At 46.9% G+C, this 26,997-nt stretch overlaps 1 protein-coding gene across 1 annotated transcript in view; it reads right to left on the bottom strand.

Moving 5' to 3' along the window:
* Nucleotides 1-8,059: 8,059 nt before the first annotated feature.
* The window catches only part of LOC119464812 (uncharacterized), a 38,611-nt gene continuing 19,673 nt past the window's right edge, over nt 8,060-26,997 (bottom strand). The window contains exons 8-12 of the mRNA XM_049655933.1: nt 18,066-18,175; nt 15,592-15,630; nt 13,230-13,265; nt 12,162-12,309; nt 8,060-8,157 (exon numbers count right to left, since the gene is read on the bottom strand). Coding sequence (XP_049511890.1) covers nt 8,150-8,157; nt 12,162-12,309; nt 13,230-13,265; nt 15,592-15,630; nt 18,066-18,175 — 341 coding nt within the window. The 3' untranslated portion in view covers nt 8,060-8,149. The remainder of the gene's footprint in view (nt 8,158-12,161; nt 12,310-13,229; nt 13,266-15,591; nt 15,631-18,065; nt 18,176-26,997) is intronic.

Here is a 26,997-nt window from a genome sequence, read left to right as displayed (position 1 = left end):
CGTGGAAAATAGCAAGGCCACCGGGGAAGATCAGATAAATCAACATGGCGCCGCGTAACCAATACGCGATTTGGCAATGGAATTGCCGCGGGTATCGTCGCAAGCGAGGAAACCTGCAGCAGTTCATAACAAGCAAGGAGCCGCCAGATATCATCGCCCTGCAGGAGACCGGGGGGATCGCAAAATTATCGGGTTATAAATCTTACAGTGCTTCCGGCGAGAAGGTAACCGTCACGACGCTGGTACAAAGAAACCTCGTGGCTGTCGAGCACGATACCGGAATGCGAGGCATAGACCACGTCCTTATTGAAATAATTGCCTCCCGCAAAGAAGCGGAAAGTCTATTTATTCTGAACATATACAGTCCACCCCGGCACAAGCCGAAATTCGGTCCACTCTTCCGCAAAACGTTGAGCGTAGCCGACAAACAGGCGCTGGTCGTGGTCGGCGATTTTAACGCGCCACACGCTGATGGGAATACAGGTCAGGGAACATTAAGGGCCGCAGCCTATGGGAAGACGCTCTGCACGAAAGACTAACGCTCATAACTGATCCTCAAGTACCCACCAGAATAGGAAACAGTGTAAGCAACCACACGACACCAGATCTCACGTTTACAAAAAACGTAGTAGATTCTCGATGGCAAAACATTCAGGAAAACTTAAGTAGGGACCATTACATCGTCGTCACAACGGTACAAGCAGGCCCAAAGAAAAAGAGCGGCAGAGAACTTAAACTTGTAGAATGGGACTCTTTCCGCAAAATCCGAAAGGAAGATGCGGAAGAGAATATAACGGACATCAAGAAATGGGCAGAGAAACTGCAACAAAGTGTTAAACGAGCTACCAAAACTGTTCCAAAAGAGGCAGGATTAGAGGAGATGGATAACAGATTATTGCATATGTGGGAAGCGAAAGGTAGTATGCTGAAAAGATGGAAAAAGCAAAAACATAATCGGAAATTGAGGAAGAGAATTGCGGAACTAGACAAGCAAATCGAAGTTTACGCGGATAGGTTAACCCAACAACATTGGGAAGCCACGTGCAATTCGATGGAGATGCAAATGGGTATGTCCAAGACCTGGAACATTCTACGATGCCTCTTGGATGCCGAGAGTACAAAAACTGTACAAAGACCCAATGTACAGAAGGTTATACACAGCTACGCAGGTACAGAAAAAGAGCTCTTTCGAGAGCTCCAAAAGATATGTACGTTGGAGATGGGAATAGAGAACGACTCGCGTATTACAACGGCAATGAAAATCCTGATCTCGATGCCCCCATTACGGAGGCAGAAGTCAGATATGAACTTACCAGACTGAACCCGAAATCTGCACCAGGGCCTGATGGGATAACAAACAAAATGCTCAGAAACCTCGACGATGAATCCATCCGAGCTCTCACAGACTACATGAATAAGTGTTGGGAGTAAGGTGACATTCCAAGTCAATGGAAAGCAGCTCAAATCATCTTTATACCGAAGCCTGCAAAGAAACTACAACTGACAAACTTAAGGCCCGTATCGCTAACATCATGCGTCGGTAAACTCATGGAACATGTGGTTCTCACACGCCTCACGAGATACATGAATGATGGAGGACTTTACCCACATAGCATGGTTGGATTTCGACCAAAGTTATCGACGCAGGATATTATGCTGCAACTAAAACATCACATTATAGATGCGGTCGCGAAAACTCTAGATACCAAGGCGATATTAGGGTTCGATCTAACAAAGGCCTTTTACACGGCCACGCACAAGGCAGTACTACAAAATCTCCAAGAGCTGGATGTAGGACGTAAAACATACGCGTACATCAAGCACTACTTGACGGATCGTACGGCAAAGATTACAATTGGGGGAACCAAATCGGAGGAGATCAAATTAGGGAATAGGGGTACTCCGCAGGGATCGGTCCTATCCCCCTTTCTATTCAACGTGGGAAAGATTGGTCTTCCTGCGAGACTCGAAAAAATAGAAGGACTCGGACACAGCCTATACGCGGACGACATTACCCTCTGGGTGGCGGCTGGAAGCGATGGGCATGTGGAAGAGATCCTCCAAACAGCCGTAAACACGGTCGAAGACTACATCAGAGACAGGGGACTGAGATGTCCCTCTCAAAAATCAGAACTTCTGCTCTATAGACCCACATGCAGAGGTCAAAAAAGCATTTAGGAAAGGCCGGACGTTGTGGTCACAGTAGAGGGCACCAGGATACCGATAGTGGAGAGCCTAAGAATACTGGGACTCCGCATATCCGAAAACGGCCATAATGGAGAAACCATTAGACTACAGGATAATAGTGTTCACCAAACAATTAGACTAATAAAGCGGATATTCAACAGAAACTATGGCATGAAAGAGCACATTCTTATTCGATTAATAGAAACATTCGTAATCAGCCGTATTGTATATGTGGACCCTTACCTTAAGCTCTACGCTTCGGAGAAAGCCAGGATAGAATGCATTATTAGAAGGGCATATAAGCAAGCCTTGGGACTTCCAGGAAATACGTCGAACGACAGGTTGCTAGCACTCGGAGTGCACAACACGTTAGATGAACTTATTGAGGCCCAGAGAGTGGCGCAGTATGAAAGACTTACGCAGAGTTTGACGGGCAGACACATCTTAGACAGGGAACATCTCTCAATACTCCCAATCCCCAAAAACATGCACCCGCAGTTTCACGAAGATAGAAGAATCGCAAGAGCGAGAGCTCTCCAGAAAAAATTCAGTAGTGCTAGGGACGTGGTCTATGTGGACGCGGCGAAGTATACAAATAGAGAGAGTATGTCGATAGTTGCTACCAGTCTAGAGGGTGACTCCAGAGTTAGTGGCACTGTAAAAAAATCACAGCATATCCACGGGGTGAATGATGATGAGTGGTCGAAGCTCCGGAGGGAATCATCGGATCTCCCGCTTAAGGGGACGCTAGCACAAACGCGTTAGAAACGTGCAGTACTCTCTAGTAAGGGGGAGCGGCCACAGCGTCTTACGCAGCCATTTACACATGCCGGAACGTGCACCGCGTTTGCCGACGCCATCACATGACTGCTGAGAGAGTATACCCCCCGTATTCATAAACGCTCCTCGACTTGAACTTGACTTGCCACCGCTTTGGGCAGCGCGTTCGAAACGCGTTGAAGGTAAGGCGGAGAGGCCACAGCGTATTACACCAGCTTCTTACACGGGCCGTAACGCGCTAGCACAAACGCGTTAGAAACGCACTAGAAACGCGGCCTTTCGTTAATGTTGGGTCTTTATTGCCATCGTGGTGCGTGTGTCCATGTCCGCTTCGTGGCGTAGTGGGCTAACGCCGCGCGCTCGGAAGCGAGGGGTCCCTGGTTCGATTCCGCGCTACGGACACAACTTCGGAATTTTTTTTCTCATTTTTCTCAGACTGGTTACACACTACTGGTTACACACTACTACTACGACGACGGGGACGGAACGGGTGCCGCTATAAGGAGCTTCGCCCCTAAAACAGGAAAGGCTGAGGTGGCGGAGGAGGCTGCCTTAGCACTGGCAATAGCCTCCACGGAAGCCAACATCATATTCAGCGACTCTAAGACCACCGTCAAGAATTATGCCAAAGGAAGAATCTCGCCGGAAGCGCTAAGAATTTTAGCCAACTATCGTGGAGATAGAGATGTTTACATTATAGGGGCGCCCGCACACTCCTCCCTTCCCGGGAACGAAATAGCGCACAACCTGGCTCGAAAACTGACGGACCGAGCAGGTGACACGCGAATACTGGGAACGGAGAGAGACCGGATGACCAGCTTTACCGAAATAACCAAACACTATAAATTGGGCAGGGCCCGTTTCCCCCCGGCACACTCCTGCTAAGTAGACGGCAAGCGACAGCATGGCGCTTGTTGCAAACAGAAACATATCCGAACCCGGTGGCCTACCACCGTTACTATCCAGAAATTTACACCGATAGATGCAGATTGCCAGATTCTGTCAAGGAAGGGCGGACTTACAACATATGGTTTGGAGTTGTCCTGGGACACTCACACAGAATAAAACGCACAAGACCAGAGAGCAGTGGGAGACCGCGATGCTCAGCTCTGCACTGGAAGACCAAATTAAGGCAATCCAGCAGGCCGAAGATGCCGCCAGAGCCCAAGGGATCGAGGCCGTCATCTAGGTAGAGAGGCCTAGGCCTCACAAATTTGCTGTACAAAAATAAAGTTTATTCCTCCTCCTCCTTCTAAAAGTAAAATGTGCATCTTGTAGAAATTACAGAATTTATGGAAGTGTGAGTGTGTCGTGCAACAAACACGAACTTTGCTTTACATGTGAACGCTCTTAACCATCGACAACATTCTTGTCGTTAGTTACATGGTAAATTGTGCCAATTAGTGCAGCTGAGTTAACATCAGAATAAATATGATTATAAAGAAAAGGACTCAGAAGGACCAGCCCAGAAGAACTCTTGTCGCTGAATACTTCCACCCAACCTCACTTCTTTAAAAGGTTTCCCTCTCATCCCTCTCTTGATAATTTAAAGTGCACTTCACATTTTTATGCCATATATATAGCTATTTATATTATTGCGCTTCGGTTATTTCTGCTGAAACCTAAAGGGGTGGACGTTGTCAATATGTATATTCAAACGCATAAATGAATTTACAATTACCCACCATTTCTCGACTACTTAACGGGCTAAATATGTCTATTTATGCCAAATGTCGAATTGTGGCACGATAGTTAAATGTCTACAATGAAGATGAACAAGCAGGAGTTATGTGTTTTGTTACCCTTTAAAACTCGATCTGTACATAAAACTCTGTGGCCTGGCTAGACATGTTCAACTAGTGAGTGAACGTAGCATTTTCAAGTATTTCCCATGACAGGTACAAGGTCTAAATCACAGGACCAAAATCACGGACGAAGCGTAACATAAGCCCTCAAAGTTGGGTAACTTTTCTAATTGCGTGCATTCTAAACTGGCGGTTTGTTTTTATTCGCTTGGGTTGCCACGTGGCATAGCATCTGTATGGAACTAAATATAAGCGTGCAGGCCCGTTTCATAGAGTTACTGCAACAGTGACTTATAAAATAGGTTGTCTATATATTCGGTCGTTCATAGTCTCCACCTTGATCACTGTTCTATTTCACACCCTTAAGTACAATTTCACGCGTCATGTTTGTCCCAGGGCACGTCCAAAGTAGATGGTGGGTATCCGCTGCAAACGCTCGAGCGGAGCACATCGAACACTGGACAATGTCTTCGTATGGTTGACCCCAAACACAAGTGATGGCTGGTGTAAGGGTGCTCCTACCGAAATCTCCGGAGAGAGCCTTCCTCATCGTGAGAAAGATTGTGGGGAAGGGTGCAGACAGGCAGAGGGATGAGGGTACGCGTGTAACGCCGAAGGATGAATTTTCGAGCAATGAAAGCAGAGCGGGGATCAGATGGAAGAGAAAGCGGAGCAGTTACGGGTGTTGAGAACGAGAGAAAAATGCGGCCCGCAAGGCCATGCCATTTCTAGTTTTCCTCGGCAATATAAAGCGTGAACAGAGATAGCTGATCATGTGTTAAGTGCCAACGTTGAGCACGAAGGAGTGATAAAAAATGCTAAAAGAGAGTGTCACATGAAATATTTGAACGCTACTCACACAACTACAAAGAAGTCATTGTCTACCGTCTTTATTATTTTGTCAATAAGGTGACTATAGCTTTGTGGTCGCTATGGTAAACGGCCACGGGTTCTGTAACAATGCTTGAACGGGAATGGGTGCGAAGGCGGCGGGAAGCGTTAACAGCCTCTCGTTACCTGCGCGACCATTCCCACTTCTGCTCACGGCGTCGTTCTTCGTAGGCATGCTGTTCTTCCTCGGTCTGCACAATACGCGGCCTATCCATTACATGGCCGAAACGATACTGAAATAACGTTCCTATGCAGTGCGTGATGTCACCAGCCAAAGAGACACACAAATTGGCTATTAAGCGCATCTGTGGCACATCGGCGATACGTTTTGCTTTCTGTCGAGGCTACGGCGTTGTTGGTCTACGCACTCGGTCTACGCACTCGGTATACGCACTCGGTCTACGCACGCAGCGATTCACTGGAAACCAGCGTATAACAGCTCCGCTGTAAAAAGCACCCCAGCACATGACAGCAAGCGGATGTGTCCAGTCACACCACACAGCTATGTTAGAGTAATATTCTAGGCCACTATAGATGCAATGGTTCATCTTCTCTCGTTCCCTGCACCCCGCAGAATTGGTAAACAGGGCGGGCGAACAGTCAAGAGTGTTGGCAACACTTCCGTGTGTCGGGCCACTTATTTGACGGCATCAAGTGCGGTGAACAGAAAGGGTGCGCGAGCTTCCTGTCTTCTTCGACACGCTGGTTGCGATAAGGTTCTTCTCTCCCTCGTGTAGTGTGTGTCGTTGTGAAAGCCCGGTGACATGTTTGGGGGCTGCATATCATGCTTATGAGGTCCTTTCGTTGTAATGATCGCGCACCGTGCCGTTCTGCAGAGTTTTTTCGGTGGAATGTACGTGCGCGACTTACCTTATCTTTGGTTTTTATTGTGAGTGCATGCGCCTGTGTATGTTTTGTTGAGCCATTTACCTGTTACAAGACGGATTACCAACTAGCACAGCTACAATTTCTAGACCGACCTTATAGCGCCGAGGTTCGCGGCATGCTCAGTGGCATAACGTGACAGCAGAGCAAACTAAAGTTATTGAGCGCCCACTGTTCAGCGCCCATTCGTGTGAAGGTACTTATCCCCAGCGCGTTAGTAGAGTTCTAGGTCTTTTTTGTGAGTAGCTGTGTTTTCAAGGATCTGGTAGAAGTGTATAGTTTTAGTTTACCCTATCGCATATTGCCCATATGCCCCCATTTACTCGTTTACATCAATGCACGTCTTCCTCTCCAGCAAGCTAAGACCACCTAGTGCCAAAGTTACCGCTATCACATTCCATGACCTTGTCTTCGCTGTCGCGTTGAGAAATAAACCGAAAGAATCTGCATGGCGTCGCATAAATTGCTTCAGGTTCTCCTTCATTTATGTGCGTGTACAAATTTACCGCTGATTTATTTTCCAGGAATGTACCGTACCTCAACAGGATAATAAAGGTTACCAGTGTGTCCGCAGTTGCTCTGTCCAGTGGTATCCTTGCGCAGCCATCTTGGCGTTTATCTCCTCAAAGGGAACCCGACTACTTTGACGTCGCGATTGAAGTAACGCGCCAATTTTCATCTCAAATATTATTCATAAAGAAGACACTGATTATGCACGTAATATAATCACGAGTTTAAAGTAATCGCATGCTGCCTGCTCCATCGGCCTCTATTTTTTCTTACCAATCGGTGGCCGCTGCCAGCCGGCTGCGACCCCCGCCGGTTGGAAGGCTGGTTCTCATCCCGCAGCAAATGTGCTCTCAGAATTTTTGATACATTATTGTCTATGCATACGCCACTGAAATGCGAATTATCCATTTTCCCATTACCCTAGTTTCGCGCATTTGGTGCGGTACGTTTTCCTACAGAGTTACCTCCTTTAGATGAGATGTGATACGCTTGAATGTCGATACAATGAATTTCTGTTGCATTCATGTAAGCGTGGCTATTTACGGCTTTGACGGTATATTTGACAGTCAGTTCCGAGCAGAACCCGTCGTTGTCAACCGCCACGGATCGATGGGTGCTTCTTTATTCGCGCAGGAGGGCGCGTGGCACAACTGGGTTGAGGGGTTAGACGGGGAAGGCTACATCAAGAATACCCCGAATACTGACCCCACAGGCCATCCACGTATGCGTCAATCATCATACTCATTGTTGTGTGGCAAGAAATGGCGATTGAGTGGCGCCATCCCAAGAGCTACGAAGAATGATTAAAATACTCAAGGTGATCAGTACGCTCCTCAAGCGCGTTGCTTGGCTAACTCGTCCACCGCAAATCAGCGGCGCCTCAGAAGGACGATGCACTGTGACACCACTAGCATTTGTTCTAAAACAACAAATTATACGGCGGAGAAACTTTATTTTATTTACCGACAGTTAATACTGTCGGAAAATTCATCATCAGCAAGAGCAGTTTTTGAAACATCAGTTTATTAATATAACCGAGGCATGTTCTTATGTACCGTCGGGGCGCAATGCTTTGGATGCACCATGTTCAATTATCTACCTGAAAGCAGCAGAAGGAGAATGTTTATTATTACCCGCGGCATTTATCCATTTTCATCAGCAGATTCAGCTCAATTACCAGCTTTAAAAACACAATTACTCTATTTTATATCAACAAAACACTCATGATAAAGCCCATTTCTTGAAGATAATATCACGCAAGAAAAAAAGAATTTCAATAACGTTTTTCGGTGAACTATGCGGCCTTCCATATTTTGCTGACACCGCAGTTCTTGCCTCCTGAACTGCGATATTTAGTTTTCCTGGCGCAGAGGGCTCCGCCGACGGTGCATGGGCGAATGGGAGCGCCGGCGAGGAGATGGTGAACGGCGAGCGGAGAAGGCGGTCTCAGCGGAAGGAGGAGAATCATAGCTGTCCGAATAATTGCGCCGTTGTTGGAAACGTGGCGCATATGGAGGCACATTGTTGGAGACGTTCGGTGCGACAGTGACGTGCCACGTGTCCAGCACGGCCACAATAAAAACAAATCGGACGGTTGTCATCCGTGCGCCAATGGTCTTGAGGTCGTGCGCGCTGTACCACTGGTCGGGCGGGAGGGGACAGAGGCGGGCGCAAAGGCGGGCGAAGTGGACTGTAGGTCTGCAGTCCAGGTCTCGCAGCGACTTCGGCGTACGTCAGGGGAGTGGCAGTCGGAGCCTGCTGGAACGAAGGCGGGACGTGGTCGGCTACCTGCTCCTTGATGACATATTGCAGAGCGGGCGCCAATGGAGAACTCGACGGGCCGTTTGTAAGCGGCATCAGCGAAAGCTGACGGGCAACTTCTTCACGGACGAAGTCCTTGATCTGTGCTAACAGCGAAGTGTTATCTGGGGCAACAGCCAAGCTCGACATTGAAGTGGCCTGTGGAAGAGATTGGCGGGTGGCTACGCGTTGTTTGCGTAGTTCATCGAAGCTTTGGCAGAGACTGACGAGTTCTGACACTGTTACCGGGTTTTTCGCCAGCAGCATCTGGAAGGCGTCGTCTTCAATGCCCTTTAAGATGTGCCTGATCTTCTCGGCATCAGCCATTGCGGCGTCAACGCGGTTACAGAGGTCGACAACATCCTCTATGTAACTAGTAAATGTCTCCCCGCTCTGTTGTGCACAACCACGCAAACGTTGCTCCGCGCGAAGCTTGCGAACGGCGGGGCGCCCGAATACCTCCGTTACGCTAGCTTTGAAGGCCACCCACGTCGTGAGATCACGTTCGTGGTTTCGGTGCCACACGCTGGCGACACCGCTCAAGTAAAACGACACGTAATTCCGCTTTTGGATGTCGTCCCAGTGGTTGTGGGTGCTCACCCTGTCGTATTCAGCGAGCCAGTCTTCTACGTCATGATCTTCTGTACCACTGAAGATGGGTGGGTCGCGTTGACATAACGGGCCAGGGCAGACCAAGGTAGGCACCGAAGCAGCGGGTTGTGGTTGTGGTTGGGGTGGTCCTTCTTCCGGCATAATGAAGACAGGCTGTAGTGTCCGGTTGCGAAGTTCCAGATTTCCGGTCGTACCCAGCACCTCCACCAATTGTAAAGGGGCCTTATTTGGGTCGTAGAGCGGCAGCGAGAAACGCAGCACCAGCAGGTAGGGCATAGCCAGCGAGCGAACTGGGTACGAGCCTCACGATGGCAACGGGGCTGTACAGCGTGCCGATGTTATTCCTCACACAATCAACTTTAATATCAGTAAAGCTCCCAACAATTAAGCGTGACAAAAGAAATAAAGAAGTTGTTTTGTTCATTTTTGTAAAACAGTGTGGACGTGACCGCAGCATTGACATAATACTTCGTAAAGTGTTTATTCACGATTTTACGGCTAGTGCTTGGTATATGGAGGGTGCCTTGTGGGTGAGAACTGAAACGTGTGAAAAATAAGCTGCCTTCGTCGAATCTACAAATAACAGAGCAGCTTTCTGAGCAATAAGCTTGCAGACTGTATGCTTATAATATATTCTCTCTACGCCATTCTTGAATTTAAAAAACCTTCAATGCTTGCCGTCTGCATTAGAACGCCGCAATCATGTCGTCATTCAATCGTGATCATGCCGCGATTGTTCTTGTTTTCGTCATTGTCGACATTGCGTCGTCGTCACGTAGCCATCGTCTTGCATTCGTTGTGATACCCCGTCGTGATATAATCGCGCTCCTTCCATCATCGTTCATCTAGATTCTCCATTCGAATGTCGTACCATCTTCTTCCTTTCAGAAACGTCGAACAATTTTCTCCATGCCGTCATCATACCAGCTTCGTGGTTCCATTGGTCTTCTAGATGGCCGATCGCTTCGTTGACTTTCAGCACGTGGTACTGTGGGGACGGCATCTACCGTGTCGGTGTCGCAATTCGAAGACCGCCAGTCTCACCTTGAGCAACTGATCGACGACCTTGCCGAGACTGTTAATGCACTACAGCCACCATCCCACCCTCGTCGACGAGACTACGATTCCCGTTCCAGGTTGTCTCCTAGGTCTAGCTACTGTTCAAGCCCTCGTCGCCGCGTATACTGCTGGCACCACAACAACTTCGGTGCCAGCTTACGTCAGTGCCATTCCCCTTGCGGCTTGCAGGGAAGCATACCGCAGAGCCACTGATGGCGGCCAATGACTCTTGCCGTACGAGGTTAGAAAAATAGAACAATAAATATAGCTTCATCTGCTCCTGCCATCGGCCTGAACGGTTCCTTGTTCTTTCGCACGCCGACTCACGTATTGTTATACTTGGCCTAACCTCGGTCCCTATAATCTCATTCCTTTGTCGTCATTGTATCGTAAACATGGTTACATCCTTCAATCTTGATCATGAGACGCCATCTTCATGCAATTGTTGTCACCGCGACGTTGTCATCCATTGCTCGCGAGATAAAAGAATCTGTCTCGTACCTTCTGTTGAGTCACTACACGTCCAATCGGGAGCTGCGCAAAGCGCCAAGCAGAATCAGCTCGTATGAAAAGCGAAGTGCTGCGAAAGCTTCACTTCACGCCAAACGTTGACCTCCTTCAAGGATTGGAAGCAAAGATTCGCTTCGAGGTGCTGCGTGCTATTTCAAGCAAAATGACCGTTTTGACTTGTCACCGAGTATTTAGGCTTACGTATTTAGGTCTACACAGCCATTTTGAAATTTAGAAACTCGTGACAAGACTTCAAGGCACTTTTCTTCCACTTTCCCATATAAACAAATGCCGTAAAGTAATTAACGTAATTCGTTTATTTAGTTCGTGGATTGCTGTGGTTGGTCGCGCAAATGTCCGGCCGGGAAATAATATTTATTGCTGTAGTAACGCAAATAAGTGTTACAGGATTTTTTTTTAGTTTTCCAATAAAAAAATATGCACGGTATATTAACCTGAATTCTCTTTTACCAGATGGCCTCCTGGCAAACTGCACATATAATCTTAGCTTAAAAATCAGAAAATATTCGATATATGCTTCGATAGTCGGTGGTATTCTTTCTCAAATACTCGTATTCAATTCGCAAATTTTCCTATTTCAACACCGCCACTATTTATAATATTTACCTTCATAGTTAGAGTTTGTAACTAAGTGGCAGGGATATATAGAAGCGGCATGAACATATGTAAAACCCACTATCTCTTTGGTACGATCGCCGCCCATTAATGATAATTATGATCTCCATACTTTATCACATACCCCCAAATGGGGACTGGCCATGAAGCGCCAGTACATTGAGTAAACATAAGAACAATGAAGTAATACAAGCACATATAAGATTCTCCACATTGTGTAGCACGAGTATGCCAGAGTGTATGCCTACGTCAATTTCCTGTACGTCAGAGACGCAGGAATGGGCAAATTTTATAACATTTTGTTTCCCACTTGACGAAAAATTCGTTTCACCTAAATCGCAACACATGCGTTGGCTCTGCATCATATTCCTTTCTTTTAACCCCTTGGCTAACGTTAGCTTGCACCCCCCTTTTATGCCACAGACATTTTTACCAAACAACTTTTGAACTGCAACTTCGTGACTCCTTCGACGCTGCAGAACTTACACAAGATTGCCTTGGAGTTGAAGACAGCACTCCATAGCAATGGCATATCCCGGAGTAAGGCATCCATGTTGGTGCCGGCCATAAGGTCACAGAGGAGGGTCATGGTCTTGTCTTCCGAAGCACCGGGAAGAGCGTTTTCCACAAGGCACTGCATATTTGAATATTTTGACCGCCTGGGGTGCATCCCGCGGTATATACAATGCACGGGTGTTTTTGTATTTCGGCCCTATATATGTGCGGTCGCCATGGCTAGGACTTGATCCATCGTCCTCGCGTTTTGCATCACAGCGTCACTGCCGCTACACTGCTATGGCGAGTTTATAGATATGCGGAAGATCCTGATCAGGAATAAAAATGCTTTTTGTCGCACCTTGTAGGGAACAGTAAAATATGCGTAAAAACAAAATGTTATAAATAAGGTTATGCACCGAATTGAAAGAAAGGCAATCTCACAAGTTTTCAATTCTTTGGGGCACATACAGTTTGGTAATTGTATTTCTGATGAACAAAGCGCAAATATACCTAAAACGTGTGAAAATAAAAACTCTAATAGAGTTACCATATCTTTTTGAACCTTTAATTCTGTATGGTGCTGCAAACGTAGTAATTATTGCTCTATACTAGCCCAGATGCTCCAAGAGAGCTGGATGGCAAAAGTGATGAGTCGATTATATGTGATTGCAGATGTAAAACAGAATTACCACATCGGTTCACAAAACCTTGTTCATTATTTTCTTTGCATATATTGTCGTGAACGAAACACTGGCGGCGGAATTGTGGCAACGCGCACAATAACTAGGGTATGCAACAAGAGCATCACGCCTCACCTCGTTGTGATACCTGAGGCAATGCACAGCTTCCAAAGGAGCGTTGGTATAATAATAATAATTTGCTATAATTATGTCATTTGGTTTTTCGGTGGTTATCTTACTGGCGAAACATTGACCAGAATAATCAATAACAAACCGCGACATGAGCAAATTTCCTAATTTCCATAAAACTCAGTTGTTTTATAACAACGAACGCAATGAAAGAAACATCTATTTCATACGAATGGTTGGTACGTACCTTTACAAGAGACACAAGCGGAGAAACAATGCTTGACTGAAAAAAAATGGATAAGTGTCAGAGACTAAGGAAATGTTTACAGTAAACTTACAATTACGCGAATTGAGTATCCTGCGATATGACATACAACAGCAACTCGGTGCTTCTATACTGGGTATTCCTACGAAGGTTTTAACTAATATTTAAAAATACTTCAGTCGGAGACATGCCGTCAGTGATGGCGACCAAGGGATGACGGGTGATATGGGGTTCGCCGATGAACAAAAATCTATTAATGAGCTTTTGAGCATTTACTTTTATCTGACTCGTCCTAATTCGGAAATTACAGCGAGTTCTTTATACAAGCCTGATCAACGTTTTTATTTGGAAAGAGGCGATTACCAGGGGAACTGTGGCACGACTAAATGCGGCTATCAGAGCACGCGCAACCGAAACAGCGTGACTGCAGCTACCGTAAAGTCCCGCCCCTCCATCCGACTTTTTGCTTACGTCACCCACCAGCGGGAAGCAAGTGCGCTGCGGCTTCGTGCTCCTCGCAGTCGCCGCGTGCTCACTGCCCGCTCATGAAAAGCTTGTATAACATACCTGATTAACTCAATCAGGCTAGCTGACTATTTGTCACTGCCCCGTTTCAAAGGGGATCCCAAAAATTATAGTCATTGTCACACTGCGCAGCATGGCGGATGTGGCGAGCTTTCCGCCATCTCACCGTCCCCGCTAGGGTGGCTAGGGTGTTTATCGACCCTAGCAGGGTTTACGGTTGACAATGGGTCCAACTTGGTCGTGTGCTTTATACGTGAAAATGGTCGCTGAAGAAGAAAAGTCGCAGTTTCACCTGAAAGGCGAAGCATCAATTGCGATAGCAAATTTGAAGAGAGCTATACGGAGTAATGATAGCAGCTTTATCAGCTGTATAAACTTGGACATGCAGCAGCACCGGCAACACGCAGAACTGTTGTCGACGCCGTCGGCGTTTTGCCCGCGTTCGCTCAAAATGCGTGCGGCGTTGGTGACTGTTGCCGGAGCCTCTGATGTAAATGAGCACTGGGTGCCGCAGCTAAACGTCGCCTCTCATCCCTCCCCCCCCCCTCCCCCACAGCCTGTCGCGCGTCGGAAGAAAGCACGTTTGCTCTACATATATGGTGATTGTAGAGGAGGAAAGAGACGCCTACTTCTGCAGCCCTTAACGCACAGAACAGCGCAGAACGCGCGTTTGTTCTCCGCCGTGCGTTCACTCCCCGTGAAAGCGCGCGTCCCTCGCGCCCTTTCACTCGCACATACAGCGTTCGGCCCGCGGCGACGATTTCATCTCCATTGACGTCATAGGGAACCTCACGGCGACGGTGACGGCGACGGCGACGGCTACGGCGATGGCGACGCCGACGGCAGAAATCTGCTTTTGAGTGTCCATATAATTGCTATCGCAATAATAGTATTCTTCGCGAACACAAATGACAGCTTCGCTTAAATGAGCCCCTGCCGCTCGTGGACGTGTATCAGTCAGCAGTGAGATTGCATGTTCGACCACTGTTATTTACTTCAAACTTAAATCGTCCTGTGAACTTCTATAGCATTTAGATTTATAGAGAACGTGTGTGGAGGCAGCACTGTAATTTGATTCACGAGTTTCATCGTTGCTTCTGTTGTGCGTTTATCAAATATTTAGTAGTGTGCAGTAACCCGAATAAAGAAACTGCTTTTGTACAGCTGGAACTATAACAAACCTGTTTCGAGCTTTCCTTTAGAATGTTCCAATGTGTACATCTAAAATATTTGCAAATTTTTAAGCGAAATGTTACTTGCGTGAATGTGTTGGCGTACTGTGGGTTACAAATTTTTTAACACGAAAGTGTTTTATGCCGGGGTCCACCAAGACTTCACTGACGTATTTCCGTCACGGAAATACGTCAGAGAACATAATACAAAGAAAGAAACCAGAAGAAAAAGTTCCACAAACATGCAAAATTTGGAAATCGAACCCACGACCTCTCGGTCCGCGACGATACATCGCCGAGCGTTTAACCCATTGCGCCACAAACGCATTTGCAGAGAGCTACACAGACGCGCCTTATATATCTAACACTCCTCCGTGTACCCGCGCTTTTGCTCGGGGCGGTGCCGCCGCCTACGAGCAGAAAAGAGAAGTACTGCATAAGACTGTTTTTGTGCCAATGTTGGCTGTGAAGTAATCATGCTTTTTTTTTTCTTTTTCATGTTCCTGTCTTCATATCGAGTTTGTAAAACATATTTCTACATATAGTGAGAGAAACGTGGCAGCTGAAAACGGCAATGATCACAACAACTCTGTCGTAAATGTTTGTCAAAAAAGGTCATACAAATTTTGAAAGGTGAAGAAACTTACGAGCGAGTCTTGACAGCTCGTTCCAAGGTCGGAGTTACACTGCCCGAATAAAAAAAAACTGCGTAAACGTCATCGTTTAAAATACAAGGTGCCTACTTTAGACCGAAGAATTAAGGTAACGGCAACAGAGGCTTTCTGCAGTATTTCTTACCATATCGTAGCATAAACAGCGACGCTACCTGTAAGGAAGCTTCACTTGGCGTAAAATGCGAGAAAGCAAATACTGTTAGCTCGTTTCTCTACAAGGGGTTGCTCTTATCAAGGTACCGTTACACCACCTTCTCGTTCTCGCTTGAACACTTGATCCACGCTGTTAGCCTAGGTATGCAGTTTTCAGCCCAGCGTCACGTTTTTGTGGATGGGAAACGAGCGGATAATAGTCTGGTCGCATGAAGGGCTCACTAAGAAGTCTTGTACAAACAATTTCTTTTGAATACCTTCGTTATTGAGGAACTTGCGCTAAACCGTGAGCGCGCAACAGCTCCTAAGTGACTTGTGGCCGAAAACATTCAAGAGAACGAAGTGACCTGACGCTTGGGAGCGCGCAGGGAACACGTGAGCGCAAGACTGATAGCCCAATGATAAGAGATCTCAATTTATGTCAAAGGAACGCGTTGATAGCCGATGACTAATATTTGTTCAGCTTTCGCATCAACTGCTACTAACAAACACCTCTTAAGGACCTATCTTAGCCTCAGACAGATTGGTTCACGCTACCTACAAACTGTGAGCCTTCGGCCTACAAGGCCACCAGAACTGTGGAGATTCCATGTTGGGCCGGCACTTGCCATCTGTTCCCCTACGCCTGGATGCAAAACTTCCCTGAATCATTTGAGAATACTATACCTGACCATACTATTCGTCTTCCGCATCCACAGCAACCATGAAACGTGTTTTGTGGATGTGCCGTGGCTTCAGCCAGATCCATCGACGTTATATATGAAGAGTGGGCCTCTAACCTACCAAACGACCAGAATATGCCGCGACTCCATGTGGGGGCGCTACATACCCCATCGGTCACACACAGTTAACTGCAAAACCTCTATGAAACATTTGGGAATGCTTGCCCGTATTCTTCGCCGTCCTTCTCAACGGCTACCATAAAACACCTAGTGTTGACATGCCCTTGCCTCAACCCGATCTGTCGACGCTACCGCAAGCAGTGGGCATTGAAGTCACGACACGACCTGACTACAATTCTGGCATCCATGGATACTTCCACCAGTTTATACCGGTGCATATATCAGCAAACGACGTGGACTCTTTTATGTAATCATTTAACTCTTTGTCCAAACATAAGAGTGGCACATACTCAGTGGCGAATAATCAGTGACCCAAGTTGGCTTCGAAGAAGTTCAATTAAGGGCGGCACGTACCTAGTTACCCAAGTTGGCATAAAAGAGGTGCATTGAAGAACGTCATTTATCCAGCGTCACATACGCAGGAAACCAAACTGGTCCGAGAGCTGGTTTCGAACCATGTTGCTTGAGCCGACCAGCCTGCTGCTCTGCTCGTTAACCCGCGTAATACCTCGTGACTCAAGTTGGCGGCAAAATGGTTAGACACCCAGCCAGACAGATTGATAGGCGCTAGTCGCAGTAAAGCCAACATGCAGGAAGACCTGCAGGTATATTGCGTGGAAGAATTGGAGTTGAACAGAGCCTAGACCTACCAATCGGTGGTTAGTTGAATGAACAGAACTGGTACTAAGGAAAAAGAACAAAGTCAGTGACGGCAAAGTATTGGTTGGGGAGATGACATTAAGAGGTGTACAGGCCAGCGTTGGTTTGGCTGAGCAAAGCAAAATTTTATGCGAAGCATAAATATTTCACGGGAATTCCGTGCGCGCCACTATGATTGATCAAGTGGGGACGTTGTATTGCTTGCCTCCGTTGTCCTAGTGTTCACACTGGGTCTGCATGACGCCCCTGGTGAGGGTCAACAAACATCTATTCCCCAAGCCACCATCCTTCTCGCGTCACCCTCACATGCTGCCCCTGACACCTACAGCATACGGCGTGCGGCTCCGATCTAATCGCACTTGGACTTTATAGGGAACCTTACAGTGACGTCGACGCAAACGCCAGCACTGAAAACGGCGGCAGAAATTCGCCTGCAGTGCCCATATAATTGCGATCGGAATGAAACATAATTAGGCTGACGCTCAAAACGATTAGGATTGTTTCGTTACTTTCTGCCGTTGCCATGTTTCATTGTTGTATGGAACCGTGGGAAAATTGGGAATGTCTTAACCGTGGCACACAAGTTCTCAACATTTATTTTGTATACGTTCCCTTGTCTGTTCAGGCTATGATGCTCAATCTCTCGATCTACATGATTGAGATCACATTTATGTTCCTAATGCTAATAACTTGCATGCGAACGTTCCATCTGGCAACACCTGAGACATTTCTGGCGCTGTTTCCTATACCTAGCCAACTTTAATAACTTTTTAATATATTACATTCACTTACCTGACCAATAACGGCACTTGGTAAAGAAACACTCGTATTGCCACCGGAACAGGTAAGCTCTACGGTTCCCGCTTTCACCATGCCAACCATGTTCTTGAAATTAGTGGCCACTGTTCAAAGAAAGGTATGGACGTCAAGGTCGTGCATAGGAATTGAGTTATATAGCTTTTCAGTGAAGCAACATTGTCGTTTCATAAAAGTAAAATTTGTATCTTGGGAAAGGTAAAGAATTTATAGGAGTGTGAATGCGTCGAGCAGCAAACACGAATTTTGTTTAAGATGTGAACGCTCTTAACCATCGACAACATTCTTGTCGTTAATTCCATGCTAAACTGCGCTAATTAGTGCAGTTCAGTTAACATCAGAATAAACATTATTATAAAGAAAAGGGCTCGGAAAAACCAGCCCAGAAGGACTCCTTCCGCTGAGTACTTCCACCCTACCTCACTTCATCAAAAGGTTTCCCTCTCATCCCAGTGCTCATAAGTTAAAGTGGACAATGACATAATTATGTCACAACTATCTGTTAGTTGGTGCACTGGGGCGATTTTTGCTGAAACGTAATGGGGCGGTCATTGTCAATATGTATATTCAAAAGCTTAAATTAATTTACAATTGACCCACCTATTGTTGACTTCTTATGTGCTAAATATTCCTATTTATGCCCGATAATCTCGAATTGTGGCCCTGTGGCTACAGGTATTCCCCGTTGGATACAGAACAATAATAATCCAGTAAATGTTGAAAAGCATGAGTTACGTGTTTTGTTATCTTTTACACTTGCTCTCGAGAGGTGCATAAGAATATATCTGACTAGCTAGACATGTGGACCAGGCGATTCAACGTAGCATTTTGAGTATTTCCCATGACAAGTACAACATCTCAATCAAAGAGTCCAATTCACACAAGAAACGCAACATAAGCACAGAAAGTTAGCTAACTTTCCTAATTACGTTCTTTCAAAGTCGGCGTTTTTTTTAATCACCTGCGTTGCCGTACAGCATAACGTTAGTATGAAACTAAACATAAGCATGCATGTCCGTTTCATAGAGATACTGCAACAGTGACTTATAAAATGGGTTGTCTATTATCCATCGTTCATAGTCTTCAACTTGATCAATGTTCCGTTTCACAACTTTAAGTATACTTTCGTGAAAGGTCTTTGTCTCAGGGCACGTCAAAAGTAGATGGTGGGCATCCGCTACAAACGCACGAGCGGAGCGCTTCGGACACCGCACAGTGTCTTCGTATGGTTGACCCCAAGCACAAGTGATGGCTCCTTCCCGAGAAAGATCATGGGGAAGGAAGCAGATAGGCGGGGCAACCCATTTTGTGAGAGAACGGGTGAGAGCATGCATGTCACGCCGGAGGATGGATTTTTGGGCAATGAAAACATAGCGGGGTCAGAGGGAAGAGAAAGAGGAGGAGTTACGGTTGTCGAGAAAGAGCGAGCAATGCAGTCCGCAAAGTCTTGACATTCCTTTTTTTTCGCAGCAGTGTAAAGCGCGAACAGAGATAGCTGAGGATACGTTAAGCGTCAACGTTGAGCGCCAAGGAGTGAGAAAAACTGCTAAACACAGTGTCAAGTGAATCATTCAAACGCTACTGATACAACTATAAAAACGAAGTCATGAAAAAAGTACCCAAGCACGTGGCGGCAAGTGGTCGTGGCCAGTCACACCGCACAGCTGCGTTAGAGTACTATTCTAAACCATTATAATAGCGGTGGTTCGTCGCCTTATCGTTGCCTGCGCCACGAAGAATTGCTAACACGCTCGCAGACGATAGGGCAGGCGACCTGTCACAAGTGCTGCCACTGAAGTAGTGACGTTTCCGTGTGTCACGCCCCTTACTTGAGGGCCTCAAGTACTTTGAACAGAAAGGGTGCTGCGCAAGGTTCCTGTCTTCTTCGACACGCTGATTGCGATAAGGCTCTTCCCTCCCCCCTGCAGTGTGTGTCGTTGTTAAAGGCCGGTGACGTGCTTGGGGACCGGAGATCGTGCCTCTGAGGTCGGTATAGGTGGTGAACTGTGTAAATGGTCAGTGGCCTGTGCAGAAGTAATCTACACAGGTTTCAATCTGTAAGCAGTGACTGCAATGTGTCAGCCGTTCAGTCCTAACGTTAACGTCTTTATTGCGCCCTCAGGCTCTCGCATGGGTCCGTCGTAGACAGAGGTGAGGGGGCGCCGGACAAAAAACGTGTGCATGTTGCGAGGTCCTGGCTGATAAAAACCTGATGAGAATTCAGGCAATATGAAAGAATGGGCGGAGGTGAAAAAAAACTGCACCGAAGACCATAAACGTATTCTAGAGGGCGCGGTTGAGAATCTCGGGCCGAATTTACAAAGATTTTGTTCGTAAGTGCTGCTTGCCATTGGACAGCCGCCTTCGCTAATGATATGTCCAACACCACGATTGGCTGACACCTGCTTCAACGAACAGATTTAGCGTAAGAACGTTTTTGCGAATCCGGCCCCTGGTGACGATGGGAAAAAAAGTTACCGAGGCACATAAGTTGCTTACGTGCATTGAATGCGAAATCATTCTTGGCGTGTCGACATCTCGACGTCCATACTATTGCGACATTGTCACATGACGTCATCATTTGGTGATGTGACCTTGCAACTTAAGCATGTTACTTAGTGATGTGACCATGTCACATGGCCTGATCACATGATCATGTGTTCGAATTAGGCAAATTCAATTAGGAGGGTGGGCCACCCAAATTTTAGGGGTGGGCCAGGTCAATTTTGGTAGTGAGCCAGGTCGGTTTTGAACGGGGGTCAACTAAATTTTTGAATTGTTCAAAGTGAATTTAGGGAGTGGGCCAGGTCAATTTTCAAAAATGTCAACTAAATTTTCGAATTGGGCAAAGTAAATTTTTTTCGGTGTAGGCTAGGTTGGTTTTCACTGACATTGAAACGTGACGTCATCACTTGGTCACGTGGTTTCGGTACCATCTGAGTTAACGCCGGATTTTCCGCATGATGACGCATATAATGCTTTCGCATTAAAACATTCCGGCTACCGCAGGGGAACGGACACACAAGTTCGACTGTTTCGCAACCGACGAGGTCCCCTTATGAAGTGACAAAATGCCAAGAACAATAATGCGAATATGGGCAGTACAACATTATTGCCGCGTGGTCGAAAGCGTGGTTTGGAGCTACCGGTAAGGGCGGAAAGTGGTAGGTGGTTTTCAGATGTGTAGTAGGTGAGGGTATGTATGTGGTGAACACCCAGGAGAGCCACGAAAGCAGCCAAGAGTGCGCATTCAAACTGTTTTCTCCAGTCAATAATAATAACCGCGGAGCAGTCTAAACGATCCACCCAGCCGTTGGCGAAAGCGGCTGCCACCGTGATTTCCGGTGGCGTTCGGTACTGAAAGTGCATCAGCCCAATAAGCGAAGCGGTCGACATACGCAACTAGGTAGCAGTCGCCCGATGACGAAGGTAGAGGGCCCACCAGCTCGAGGATGACATCGGCGGATCTGTCATGGCGTGCGCGGGTAGAGTGCTTATCGACCAAATGAAGAATACGACAATGACACAAAGGGGTGGCATGGAAGCTCCTACCAAGGTCATCGTTTCTAACCTCGGCAAGGTACAGCCATTTCTCTATATCGCACAATGCCTCATAATCTATTCCAGCATAGTCTTCTGAATTCCACCACCTTTGTTTCCGATGAAATAATAACTGGTGTTATTCAAGGCAAATTTTAAGTTTCCTTTACAAAATAAGGATTCCGTAGTCCGACTCTAAATTTTTACTTACGCCGGTCTGGTGTTGCTGTGTCCCCTCTATATTCTTTTTGCAATGCTCCTGCATCTACTGCGCAGTTTCGTATCTCGTGCCGCCGATTTTTAAAGCGGCCCTGAACCACCCCTCGAACTTTGTGAAATAACATAGTCCGCGGGTAGCATACACTGCTGTGAACATCTCAACAAAGTTTTGCTTTCGTACGCGGTGCGTAGAGCTCGCAAGTGGAGCGCGAAGTCACCTTTCTCTCAAACGCCCTCGTTTCAACAGAGCCGTGATCCTCACTCTCTTCTGTGCGCTTTATTGCGTAATAAAGCACATTCCAATACGCGGCTGCTATTCGTCGCTGCGCTCGGTTACACCGCGGCCGACGCGGGGTGCCGCCACGAGTCCACTGGCTAAGCGCACTGCGGCTCTCTGAGGACAACCGCGTTTGGCATACGTTTAGCGTAGCGTAACCACAAAAATAGGAAACTTGAACTGCGCACCACGGTGACGTTTTGAAGGCGGAGCTTTGTGGCCCCGCCCCACTCCGCCGTAGCCTCCGCAGTGCAGAGCATTGAAGAAGGAAGGGGGAGCACAGCTGGGGCTTTGTTTCACTGCCAAACTCCGTTACCGCTCAACGCATTGAAGTACTTTTTGCGGCAAAGTATTTCTGAAATAGCCTATATTTACCTCAAATGTCTTTCTCCACTTCGATAAAAAGTGGTTCAGGGTCCCTTTCGGACGAATAAAACTACACACTTTGATCTTAGCCCAAAAAACACACGAGCGATGTCACACAAAGAAAAACACTTCGGCTTTCGCTAAGCTCGCCAACCATTATTTCTATTAGGGCGACTTCCCTATGATTCAGCCACAGGGAGCTTTTCTCGCTGTTTACATTTTATTGCGATAGCAATTATATGGACACTCAAAAGCAGATTTCTGCAATCGGCGTCGCCGTCGCCGTCGCTGTCGCCGTCGCCGTCGCCGTGAGGTTCCGTATGACGTCAATGGAGATGAAATCGTCGCCGCGCGCCGCCGAACGCTGTATATGCGAGTGAAAGGGCGCGAGGGACGCGCGCTTTCACGGAGAGTGAACGCACGGCGGAGAACAAACGCGCGTTCTGCGCTGTGCTCCCTTAAGGGCTGCAGAAGTAGGCGTCTCCTTCCTCCTCTACAATCACCATATATGTAGAGTAAACGTACCTTCTTCCGACGCGCGAAAGGCTGTGGGGGAGGGGGGGAGGGGCAGGGAAGGGAGGTGACGTTTAGCTGCGGCACCAAGTGCCTATTTATATCAGAGGCTCCGGCAACAGTCACCAACGCCGCACGCATTTTGAGCGAACGCGGGCAAAACGTCGGCGGCGTCGACAACAGTTCTGCGTGTTGCCGGTGCTGCTGCAAGTCCAAGTTTATAGAGCTGATAAAGCTGCTATCATTACTCCGTATAGCTCTCTTCAAATTTGCTATCGCAATTGATGCTTCGCCTTTCAGGTGAAACTGCGACAACTTTTTTATTCGTTACTCAAAAAAGAGTAAATTATCAATTATTCCTGGTATTTCACTTGTCTATAATTAATTATTTTATATGACAATTCTTAAGAGTACCTTTTTCTAATTTCTAAGTTATATTCCTTAACCCATGCTCTGCTATGCAAATTTGATTTTGTTTTAATTATAATAGACATACTTGAAACCGCCTGCTTCTTGGCCAATCCCTCGCAGTAGGTATTAGCCAGTATTTGGAGACAATACAAGAGAAGATGACAAACACGATTAACGGTGGTTACACGAGGCAGAGAAGTTCGCCACCAATGAGTTCCCCGCCAAAGCGGAGATAAAGAAAAAAAAAAGACTTCAGAGGGAAACGGCGAGTGTGGATGACGTTGCGGGATGGAGAGGATGGTGTTCAGGGCCCTGCCGAGGTTTTGGCCCAAGGCCGCTGCAGGATCCCACCTGTGCGTGGACGTCAGATCAAGCTGCTTCATGTATCCCGCAGTTGGCGAATGTCGCAAGGGCGTCCCACGCGAGTCGACCGAGCGTCTCCAGAGCCGTTCCCCAGCTCTGACTGGCGAAAGCCGAAAGGGCGTGCGGCTGTGGCATTCCGCCATGTTCAGCTCCCAGCGTTTAAAAAAAATGTCGCAGTTTCGCCCGAAAGGCGAAGCAGTGATTGCGATAGCAAATTAGTAGAGAGCTATTCGGGGTAGGGATAGTAGTTTTATCGGCTGCATAAATTTGGACACATTGGCTTACTAACTGAATTAATAATCGTGGCGTCAGCGCGCACAAGCAAACATGAATAGATCACACTGAATGACCGCAGCCAACGACTGTCAAAACGGTGGCAGCAAGCGCAGGTTCGCGCGGTCTATCGCTTCAACGGAAACTGAGCGGCGAATGCACAGGGCATAGAAAGGTCAGAGCCATGTGGAGATAAGAGACGGTGCGGACGACCGGCATCCCCGGCATCCCCGGGCAAAGCGCAAAGGAGAAGTTGTTGGCAGAGGAGAAGCTGCCTCCCCCCCCCCTCTTCCCGCTTTGTTGCTTTCACGTGAGAGATTGAGTGGCAAGATACGCCTTTGGTGCCGGAGCACAGCGCCGCCCCGCCTCCCTCTCTCCCTCCCATACCCCCACGGTCTTTTGCGCGATAGTCACGTTTGCTTTCCGCCGAGCGTTCGCTCTCCGTGATAGCGCGCGGGGTGGAAGGGGGAGGGGGGGGGGTTCGCCCTCCGTGATAGCGCGCGTCCCCCGCGCGCTTTCGCTCGCGCATATGGCGCGCGGCGACGGTTTTATCGCCCTTGGAATCTATACGGAACCTCACGGTGACGGCGACGGCAACAACGACGGCGACGGCGACAGCGACGCCGACGGCAGAAATCCGGTTGAAGTGTCCATATAATTGCTATCGCAATAAAATATAAAAAATCGATATGGTGTTTTTCGTTCCAAAACCACCATCCGATTATGAGGTACGCCGTAGTGGGGGACTCAGGATTAATTTGGACCACCTGGGGTTCTTTGACGTGCACCTAAATATAAGTACACGGGTGTTTTCTGGATGTCGCCGTCATCGAAATGTGGCCGCCGTGGCCGGGATTCGATCCCACGACCTCGTGCTTACAGTTCAACGCGGTGTCGGTCATCGCGACTTCCTCAGTGCTATGTCGTCTTTTACCGTTGCATCCGCACTTAAGCCCGTCTACCTGTGTCTAAGCCATTACATGACTCGTTGAAGCCTCGCTATAGATATTTGGCTTTCATGTATTGTGCTTTGTCCTGATACGTAATCGCGTAATGTGTTCTTTAAATACAGTGTTTGCTGTTCATGCCCAAAGGGCCTCGTTTTGCCAGTGCCATTTACGTGATCGCTTTCTTAACTTTAACACGAAGTCACATAGCTTCATCGTGCATAGGGGGACAACAACTGAGAGGCTGACGTGACGGTGTGTCTTGTAATCTTCTCGCGTTAGCACGGGAGGTAAGCATGGGCCTATATCGACGCGCATCTGCATTCAACTTGGCCAAATGAAACGGGTACTGATGAACTTCTGAATGCGCGGATACACGGGTGGCTCTAATTGTGAAGAACATTGGAAAAGACGCGTTGAAAATCTGGTGGCACGCTGTGGCGAGCCACACATGTTGAAGTCTCACAGATAAGCAACATCCAGGAGAAAATGGTGGAAGTCAGGAAGAGGAGAAACATCAGGCAGTCTAGAAAACATGCATGTTCAGGGTCGTTGCATTGCGCTGCAGCCACGGTTTTCCACTCGGCAGCGTTTTGTATCGAAGACGGAGAATTGACACAAAACGGCGCGTTAGTGAGCGCATTGGTAGTCCCACAATTTTGTCGAAGAAGTGCTGTTAATTCTGACATGAAATACGAGAGGTGAAGTTCACACCCAGTGCAGGAATCGGAACGTCTTGTAAAGGTATAATTGCAAGGCTTTCAGTAATGAAATGCCGAAAGTGTCAGTACGAGAGCGAGCAGTTATCGTCCAGATGTGCTCTGCTTCATCTTAGATGGCTAATGTTTCTGAAAGTAAAATGGAAGAAGGCTGCGAGCCGGCAACGTCCCGCTCTAAAACTTACTTGGACATGCATGGGGGAATTCTTGTATTTGCTTTTCATATTACCGAAGGAACATGATGAGAACTTTCAGAATTCCGACATACGCAGTAGAGGCATGCGTTCTCATTTCGATAATGAGAGCAGTGGTTCTAATAAAAGTATTTGGAGTTTTGCTTCCTGCTTACGCGAAATTGTCGCATATGTGATATTTACAGGTCTAATTTTTTTTACATTCACGAAAACGAAGTTCACTAATGTACTTGTTTACGCTCTATCACGCCTGATTTAGTTTGTGGAATGGTGATAAAGGGACTATGCCCAGAACTGCACACATAATTTTGTAATTTAATTACCTGAATGGATTTTCTAATATCGTTCGACGAATCAGAAATTTCGTTTAACTCAACTATCACTGTATCAATGGGAAGTAAAGTAGCCCCACACTGTAGCTTAACCAAGAGCTCAGGGTGACAATGTTTATCACGAAACTGTTCAATGCGTTTTTCCCCGCATGAACTGTATTTCCTTCACCCATGAAGCGTAATGCCCTTCATGTGCATTGTTCCCTTTCATCGAACTAACGATACGACATCTGAAATTTTTGCATATTGCAGTGTACTTCACAAATGTACAAATATTGGACTTGAAGTTTGGTTCCTATGTTGTGTACCATCTTTTATGGTGCTCCTTGGGATGAACTTGTGTAAACCACCGTAATCAAATTGCTAAACTTTGAGCATAGGATCACAAAAGCAGACCGATACATTTTTGTATGATATATTTTCCTACCTCAAGCAGCTAGCTTGAATTTCGAAACTCAATTAACCATTAACGTATAATGAGACCACACTACGCAAAAAAAAGATTATCAAGAACTTAAGATCTGTGCTCTTTTTTTTTTCCCATAGCTCACGAATAGCTCTTCTGTAAATTGAAGGTCCTACGAATGGATAATTACTTTCAAGTAAAAGTAATAGGATAACCCAGTTTTGTGCCACATAGTTCGGCTGTACTGATCGACACTTTGACTATATAAAAATGAATAAAGGTGCCAACTTTACAAATCAGAGATATTGGTCTTTATTGGTTCACTGCACCCTAAACATGACTTTATTT

Source organism: Dermacentor silvarum, chromosome 9 (assembly GCF_013339745.2).
Source record: "Dermacentor silvarum isolate Dsil-2018 chromosome 9, BIME_Dsil_1.4, whole genome shotgun sequence".
Taxonomy (NCBI): domain Eukaryota; kingdom Metazoa; phylum Arthropoda; class Arachnida; order Ixodida; family Ixodidae; genus Dermacentor; species Dermacentor silvarum.
Note: the sequence above shows the minus strand (reverse complement) of the source record. Positions and strands in the feature narration are given on the sequence as shown.